The 8,987-nt window shown below is 54.2% G+C and overlaps 1 protein-coding gene across 1 annotated transcript in view; it reads left to right on the top strand.

Annotated features, from left to right (window-relative positions):
• Positions 1-2,742: 2,742 nt before the first annotated feature.
• HMCN2 (hemicentin 2) overlaps positions 2,743-8,987 on the top strand; it is a 163,971-nt gene continuing 157,726 nt past the window's right edge. Inside the window, exons 1-4 of the mRNA XM_011971201.1 lie at positions 2,743-2,785; positions 3,073-3,143; positions 3,607-3,765; positions 4,637-4,759. Coding sequence (XP_011826591.1) covers positions 2,743-2,785; positions 3,073-3,143; positions 3,607-3,765; positions 4,637-4,759 — 396 coding nt within the window. The remainder of the gene's footprint in view (positions 2,786-3,072; positions 3,144-3,606; positions 3,766-4,636; positions 4,760-8,987) is intronic.

Genomic DNA, 8,987 nt, shown 5'->3' with positions numbered 1-8,987 from the left:
CCTGGGAACTGGAGGTTGCAGTGAGCTAGGATCGTGCCACTGAACTCCAGCCTGGGTGATGGAGTGAGACTCCGTCTCAAAAGGAAAAAAAAAAAGGCCTGGCGCAGTGGCTTCTGCTTGCTGTTATCACAGCACTTTGGGAGGCTGAGGCGGGCAGATCACCTGAGGTCAGGAATTTGAGACCAGCCTGGCAAATATGGCGAAATCCTGTCTCTACTAAAAATACAAAAATCAGCCGGGTGTGGTGGCAGGGACCTGTAGTCCCAGCTACTTGGCTGGGGCAGGAGAATCACCTGAACCCGGGAGGCGGAGGCTGCAGTGAGCTGAGATTGCACCACTGTGCTCCAGCCTGAGTGACAGAACAAGACTCCGTCTCAAAAAAAAAAAAAAAAGACCTGGACCTACCAGGTGCTAGGAGGAATTCAGTGAGCTGATACACAGGAAGTATCTCAGGACATGGCCTGGTGCTTACAAGGTATTTAGTGACTGTCCTTATCATTCATGTCATGTTAATTTCTTTTTACAATGAACATGTGTGATTACCTAACAATGAAATAATCAGCACTGAGTAAAATGATTGCTCTTCTTAGTCAAAGTAGAATTTGAGGACCTCATATTGAAGCGAGACTGTCTTTGACTGCACTGTGTGAGAACACCCGCTGGAGCCTGGCCAAGTGCACGCTCACGTCAGCACATCCTCTTCCCATTTGCTGAACCTTTGCTCCATGCCAAGCTACGTGCTAAGCTCCGTGCCAGGGGTTTAGCTACCTGGCTTCACTGAATTCTCACAGCGATGGTTCTTGGTCGGGAGAAATGGTGTTGTTACGTGCCTCGTTCTACAGATGAAGAAACTGAGGCTTGGTGCAGTGAAGCGAGCGCTGCCTGAGAGGCCCCATAGCCCAAAAAGGATAAATGAAGAATTCCAATCAGACCTGGCTGAGCTCCAAGGCTGAGGACTGAGCTGCTGCAGTCGGGCTGAATTCGTTACTGTGGAGTTCAGAGGAAAGGACGTGGTGGGGATGGCCAGGGCAGGCGAGGGAGGGCAGGGTGGGACGAGATGGAGAAACACAGGGCAGAGGGGCAGGGGCCCCAGGGAAAACTGGCATCAGCTCGTCCTTGATCATTGTGAGACATGCTGGATAATTCTACAGGCTTTCCTTTCTAAGAAAGACTGAGATCCGCTGACTTGTTGCTGAGAATGAAAATTTGTTTAGAGTGACTGGAACTTAGAATTGCTGAACTAAAAATAGTCTGTTATTAGAGTTCACTGAGGCTGGGCACAGTGGCTCACACCTGTAATCTCAGCACTTTGGGAGGCCGAGGTAGGTGGATCACTTGAGGTCAGGAGTTCAATACCAGCCTGGCCAACGTGGCGAAACCCCGTCTCTACTAAAAATACAAAAATCAGCTGGACATGGTGGCACATGACTGTGGCCCCAGCTACTTGGGGGGCTGAGGCAAGAGAATCACTTGAAACTGGGAGGTGGAGTTTACAGTGAGCCGAGATCATGCCACTATACTGCAGCCTGGGTGACAGAGCGAGACTCTATCTCAGTAAATAAATAAAATAAAATAAAATACATAAGAGTTCACCGAGGACTCAAATATTTTCCTAAGAAACCTCATGTCCACACGACCTTGTACAATGCCCATTGTGTGCTTATCCACAAGGCTCTCCATAACCCCAGCCCTGCTGTCCAGCACTGGTAGTGTTGTCTTGTGTTGGCATGGATCTCCATTACTGCTATTTAAAAGAAGAAAGCTATTAGAGAACATTTCAAATATATACAACATAAGTAGAAGAGAACAATGAATCTCCATGTACCCATCACCCAGCATCGCCAAATATTTAACAGCCCCGTCATTCTCGTCTCGCCTGTACCTCCTCCCACCCCCAACCCCCACTCAGTGATCATTTGTTCTAGTGCTTTGCTTACAGGGTAAATTTACATACATTGAAATGCTCCGATCTTAGCGGCACACTTTTGACAAATGATACACCGAGGAACCCACACTCCTATCACAATATAGAATGTTTCTGTCTCAGACAGTTCCTTCCAAGTCAAGCTCCTCAGGCAACCTCTGTTCTGTGTTTCTTCACCTTAGATTAATTTTGACTGTTCCAGAACTTACTATAAATGGAACCATACTGTATGTGCTGTTTTGCGTCTGGCTTCTCTCGCGTGGGAGGCACCCCTGTTGTTGCCTGTATCGGTAGTCGTCCTGTCTTATTGCCGAGGACAACCTGGTTCTGTGAATTTACCAGTTTGTTTATCTCTCTACCAGATGATGGACATCTGGCTCGTGTCCAGTGTTGGACTATTGTGAACACAGCTGCTATGAACCTTTGAGTACAAGCCTTTGTGTGAACATATGTTTTCGTTTCTCTTGGGGACATACCTAGGTGTGGAATGGCCGGACCCATGGTAGGTGCATGTGTAACGTTTCAGAAACTTCCGTTGTCTTCCAAAGAGGTTAAACCGTGTTGCGTTCCCACAAGCCGTGAATGAAAGTTCCAGTTGCTCCACGTCCTTGCCAACCTCAAATGCAGTCAATCTTTGTCATTTTTATTGCTGTTCTTTTTAAAATGAGCTCATACATAGATGGGGTTTCTGGAAGGTTTTTCTCTTGTTGAGCAGCTGGTGTTGGAGAGCTGCTGTGTGTCCCAAAATGGATTGTTTGTTTGCTTCTCGTTTCTTTGTCTTCCTGGAATTCCTTCCCCACTGAGTGGCAGCCGGCGGGATGGTGGAGGTGGGGGTTCTTAGGGGAGTCTTGGTGACCAAAGGTTGGGTGCTGCTGTCCGGGGGGAGGAGCTGGAGCTTGCCCTCTGCCTCACCTCTGCTTCCCTGGAGCTCGGTCTCTGCTTTGGCGCTGGGCACAGGGCAGAGTGGTCTGACCTCGTTTCCTGGTCTGATCCTGCAGCTCCGAGAGCTGCTTCCTAATCTCTCCCCATCTTGTGTGCCAGCCTCAGCTCCTCTGAGCATCCATCCTCGTGTCACTGCCAAACCAGCCCACCGCGCTGTGTGTCTAGCAGTCCTAGCCCATCTGGGCATCCCTCTCTCTTCTCCACAGATATTGGCCCAGTGACCCTCACAGCGGACCCCGCGGTGTTTCAGAGGGAGCTGAGAGAACTCTATGTGCAGGTGGGCACTGTTCCCTGACCCTCTGTCCCACTCTGTGTCCTACCAAGAGGGTTTGGGGAGGTAGCTTCGAGTGACTCCCTCTTGCCCAGCCTCTACTTCTCCCTCCTCCTGGGCAAATGTGTGGCTTCCTTAGGCCATCTGTTAACTGCTCCCATGGCCCCCTCCATCCTTGCCCACTCGAAGTACTTGGCACGGTGCTGGGCTTATTGGTGTAGTGACTGCCTTCCGTGGGGGTGGGCCCGTGTCACTCTTGCATGGGTGAAGAAATGAATGAATGAATGATGCTGCTTGTCTACAGTTAAAGCAGGTTGGATGTTATATCATGTCCCTGGGAAGGAAGTGACTGAGTGGGCGGGTGACAGTTCAAGGTGACTCCCAACACCCAATGGTTTTGGAGGTGTCCCTGGGTGGGTCCCATCTGGAGGAGGCAGGTGGCAGCTGCTGACACGTCCCCGCCCTCCAGGGAGGTGGTGACTGCCCGGAGATGAGTGTGGGGGCCATTAAGGCTGCCGTGGAGGTTGCCAACCCCGGCTCCTTCATCTACGTCTTCTCGGATGCCCGCGCCAAAGACTATCACAAGAAGGAAGAGCTGCTGCGTCTCCTGCAGCTCAAACAATCACAGGTGGGTGAGCCGGCTTTGGGGGCCTGAGTGGGGTCCCCTAGGGGGTCCCGAGGAAGCTGGGGTCTCTCACGCCACCTGAGCCACCACCTGGAGAGAGAGCTGGGCACTTCTCTTCCACAGCCTTGGTCCAGCCTCTGCCATGCATGGCCAGAGCCTCGGAACCAAGTTGGCCCAGGAAGTGTGAGAGTGCTGTCATGCTCTAGGCCCGGGCCAGGGTTCACACTTCCCTGGTGCAGCTTGTTCCTGATGGAGACCACACCACCTACTCCTTTCATCCGCATCAAAGTCCAGGCAACCCATCTTCCTCCTGGCATCGCCTCTGCTCCTGGTCTCTCTACCATTCATATCCCCTTTGCCATTGTCTCAGGGTTTGGAAGACCTGTCAGATCCCTTGCTTCTGGCTTTTACAGTGAGGGCTGTGAGACAGGACATGATCAAGGGAGGGAGAAGGGCCAGCTCTTTGGCATCCTTGGGCAAGATCCAAAGGGCCGAGACTGCTTCTCTGTCGCCGCGTCTAGAACTTGCTTGGGTTCTTCAAGGTTCTTCTAACTCTGCAGCCTCCAGGGGCCACTCTGAGATGAATCGACTTCCACACCCTTCTTTGTTGTTGACTCAATAGCAGTTCCCAATGTGGACCACCTGCTGTTTTCCTGGCCCTGTGCCTAGCGCTTATTCTGCATCAGCTCCTGATCCCCATGAGATGGGTACTTCTATTTTCCCTTCTATTCATGTGTCATATGTCATTCTATACATGTGCCGGACAGAGGAAAGGGCCTACTCCAGGTCACTCTACCCTGGTCGAGGTCCTGCTGCTCACCCCTGAAGCAGCCGGCCAGGGAAGTTGAGAGCAGGCTGCATGTCCATCTTCCAGGTGGTCTTTGTGCTGACGGGGGACTGTGGCGACCGCACCCATCCTGGCTACCTGGCCTATGAGGAGATCGCTGCCACCAGCTCTGGGCAGGTGTTCCACCTGGACAAGCAGCAAGTGACAGAGGTGAGCACCGGGAGGAGGTACCATCCCGGAGCCCGTCACTCGGGCACGGTGAGGACATTGACCATCCCTGTGGCTCCAGGTGGCTGAATGGCAAGCAGTCCCCCAGAGATGCAGGGATATATAGATAGCTGAGCAGCGCTGGGTGCACGCCTGTGGCAGGCACAGGAAGCACTGTGCTCAGGTACCACCATATCATCTCATCTCGCCAAACCCTTCCACCTGTCCCAAAGGCAGGTGCTTCCCTGTTTCCAGGCAGAATTGTGCAGGTAAAGAGGCTGAGGCTTGATGCAGCCCCTTGGGATGGCCTGAGTTCAGCAGTTGGTCCAGGCTGACAAGGTGGCCCCAGAGAGTGTGGCAGAAGTATGGGTGTGGGGCGTCTTCTGAGTGTCTCCCCAGAGTCAGGGAAGCTGGGGTGGCTGGAGGAGCACAGGAGCTCTCAGGTTCAGGCGGTGGTGCTGGGCACTGGCCAGGGAGGGGCCGGCTTGCTATGTGGGCTACGGTGCCGGGATCTGGGTTCACTCAGAGCCCAGTGTTCCGCAGGCACCTGCCGTCCAGTCTTGCTGCTGGACAGGGGTCTGTCCTTCCTCCCCTCAGGGCTCCCTGGTATCATCCTGTTCAGGGCTGTCCCTGCGTTCCCTCCACCCCACACTCCCATCCCCTCCCAGGAGCACAGGGTCCTTCCAGGAGCCAACTGGGAAATGATTAACAATGCTTTCTCTGGGAAGGACAAGCACGCCCATTTCCATGGTGTAAATACGCCCACCTCGGCTGATTCCAAGTTAAGAGTTGGGAAGTGATGCTGACACTCAGCTTTCCTGAGCTTACGCAAGTGGCTCCCACACACCACTGGATCCCGCTCAGGCACACCTCACAACCAGGTCCCTTCTGCTTGTCCCCTGGAGAATATCCAGCCCCTTATCTGACCCCTCTGCCTTTCTGGTCCCCCTATTATCCCCTTGCCCAAATGTGTTGCTGCCCTGCTGGCTTCTCTGCTGTCTCTCCAATGTCCCATGCTCCTCCCCACCCAGAGCCTTTGCTGGTGCGGCCCGTTCTTCCAGCTCTTCTTCTCCTGGTTCCTTCTCACCTTCCCAGTCTTGGCTTAAGCGTGCCTCCTCAAAGAGACCCTCCTTGATTTCCTCTCTAGATTAAGTCTCCTATCTCTTGAACCTGGGAGGCGGAGGTTGCAGTGAGCCGAGATCACGCCATTGCACTCCAGCCTGGGCAACAAGAGCGAAACTCCATCTGATAATATTAAAAAAAAAAAAAAAAAAAAGATTAGGTCTCCTGTGCCCCTCACAGCTCCCTGTGCTACTTTGCATAATCGTAACTTTGTAACTGCGATTATTAAATGTCACTAGGCTGTGAAGTCTCCAGGGGCTGGACTGTGAGTCCCGATGGCCACGGCCTTCCCAGCACTTTACATTTCCCAGCTCAGAGCAGGTGCTGGGTAAATAGCTGGTGAATGGACAGGGTCCTTGGTGTCCAAGTCCCCGGTAAGAGGAAGGAGAGAGAGGCAGGGTATCTGAGGCAGGCCTGGTCGTGGCCTCAAGCCAGTCCTGCTTTGTTGCCTCTGGGAGAGGGTTTTGTGTGTGTATATTTACGAGCTGCAGAGAGCTATCTCCAGGGATGTGTTTAGATTAGCGTGCCTTAACTCCCTGTTGACAGATGGCGTTTGTGGTTCTCTGCAACACTTTAGGCTTCATTTTTTGGCATATCAGCCTACCCTGGCACCGAGTCACCCAAGCAAGGGTGGGAGGCATTTCACAGTGGAAGGATGGGTTGGTTCTTGCTTTTGGGGAGAACTATCTGGCCAATTGCATGGGAACTGGGTTCCTGCCAGGGGCAAATCAGACACAGGGCAGCTGGGCAGGTTGATGGGGGCCACTCGCCCAGGTGTGAGGCTGGGCTGTCGTAAGCCTCTTCCCTGAGCCTGGGAACCTGGATAAGTTCACTACTCCCGGCCGTGGTGCCAGCTTTCTGCTGTGAGAGTCTGGCCGGGCAGCACGCGCCTGACTCGGTAGGACCACCAGTGGCCAGAATTGGCTGCCTCTGGGTAGGGGCCTGGATCCCTCTCCTTCCTGGACATGGAGCTCTGTCGTTCTTTAGCTTAATGCCTTGGACCTAGCCCCTTCCAGATGTTCCCAGACATTCGGCCAGCCTGGGAAGGTGCTGGGCAGCCAGGGCTGTGGTCACCCTCCCAGGAGAGATGAATGGTGCCTTCACCCTAGCCAAGGGGCCTCCAGCTGGGAGAACTCCCCAGAAGTTGCAAAAGGCTCCAAACAGTGCATGTGTCGTTAATCCTTTTACCTCTTCAGAGCACATCCAGTGCAGCCCAAGAGGCGTCATGCACTCTTTTCCCCTTGTTTACTGAGCCCCAGGCCAGGTGCAGCTCTGAGCGCTGGTGCGAAGGTGGCCATCAGTCATAGCTGGGGCTTACTGCTTTGGAACATTTCACTTTTTTCAATTGTGAAGTTGGCCTCACTAGTACCTGGATCACCCCTTGGGGTTCCAGGGTAACTAAAAGAAGGTGAGGATCTCTCCCTGGCAGGGGAAATTTGGAGCTTTTACAATCCTTAAACAGGCAGGGGATCATGTCAGAGGCAGGCAACGTGGCCCCTTGAACCTGCCCCAGAGTTGTGCATTTTTTATTAAATCTTAGATAAGTCCAAGCACCTGCTGTGCCAGCGCAGCCTCTCCCAAGTTTCCCGGCAGACACACAGCCCAACGCACTGTCACCAGCCCCAAGAGTGGTGGGGGTGGAGGTGGCAGAGCTGGGCAAACCTGCCTGTCCTGCAGCTCCCCTGTGCCTGGGAAAGCCCCTCCATCTTTTTTTCCCAGGAGGACATTGGGCCCCTTGCTCTCCTCTGCATCTCCCACCCCACAACTCGCAACACACGTTTCAGCACGGCCAGTTCTGTGGGCTGGGAGCCTTCCCATGTTCAGCACCAGCAGGCACAAAAGGTGAATTGCCCAGGTTCTGTGCATCTGCTAGGAGCGAGGTGTGCTTCTAAGACAGTAAGGGTGGGCGGAAGATGTGGGGGGTGAGGGGGAGCTGCTGGGGGAGCGTCTGACCAAGTGACTCTGATTAATTGATCAGCAGGGGCCCAGAGATGACCTCCTCCTGGACCCCTCGCAGGGGGAGGTGGTTAGGGCTTGGACTCCAGGGCAAGAGGCCTGGCTTCAGGCCTTGCAGCCCTGCCACTTACTTGCAGTGTGACCTCCAACACAGTCCTCAGCCTCTCTGGGCCGCACTTTCTTCTCGTGTGCAGTTGGGTTAACGAGAGCCCCCACCTGGTGAGATGGTAGCTAGGGTGAGAGGAAGCCATGCACGGGAAGCCCTTGGTAAGATGGCTAAATGCCATCCCACCCCCTGTGCTTCAGTGTGGAGCCCAGGATATGCCCCTCAGTTCCATCAACGCCCCCTGAAGAGTAGGAACTATCTCTGGAAAAGATTCTCTGCTAGGGCGAGTGAGTGCCCAGGGTACCCAGCTGGCAAGGGGCAAAACCCCCAGACTAGGGTCCTCTCTCTGTCATTTCACCGTGAGCCTGCTGGCACAGGGCCTGGGACCCACAGCCCCATCCTCAGTGTTCTCATCTCTGCCTCGGGGGCCCATTCACCCCCTGGCTTTCTTTCCCTGCTTCCTCAGCCGCCCTGGCTGTCAAGTGTTCTGGGATGATCCTTGGGGATGATTTATCTGCTGTGAAGGGCCGAGCAGCAGCTATCTGGCTGGGGTAGCAGTGCCAGATTTTTCGTTCCTTCCCCATCGGTGACGGAGATGAGCCCCAGTGCATCGCAGGCTCGCTGGCCCCCCAGCCCCTCTAACATCTGGAAGCCATTGCCTTCGCCAGCTAAACACTGAACTGGCTTAATGAAGGCTCTCTGTGTCGGAACCCTGGGGGCACCACAGGTCTAGAAGGCAATGCCCCCAGGCCTGGCCCTACAGGGGGTCTGGCCCTGCTGTGGGCAAGAGCGTCAACCCCCCCAACTCCCAAGTTGGGTTGTGCTTACAGGGCAGGCCTTCCTGTGGGTCACTGGCTTTCTGCCTTGTGTCCCAGCCTTCTCTGTGGTTCAGTAGCCTGAATTGCCGAGCATCTTCCCTCCATCAGAACATGCTAGAGCGAGCTTTAACAGCAGTTATGACACAGTAGCGGGTGTCACTCCTCTGGGTAATTGTTGACTGGTGCTTTGCTCAGTGATGCTTCCCTCCTGACCCCTGACAAGGCCTGG

Source organism: Mandrillus leucophaeus, unplaced genomic scaffold, assembly GCF_000951045.1.
Source record: "Mandrillus leucophaeus isolate KB7577 unplaced genomic scaffold, Mleu.le_1.0 Scaffold99, whole genome shotgun sequence".
Taxonomy (NCBI): domain Eukaryota; kingdom Metazoa; phylum Chordata; class Mammalia; order Primates; family Cercopithecidae; genus Mandrillus; species Mandrillus leucophaeus.
Note: the sequence above shows the minus strand (reverse complement) of the source record. Positions and strands in the feature narration are given on the sequence as shown.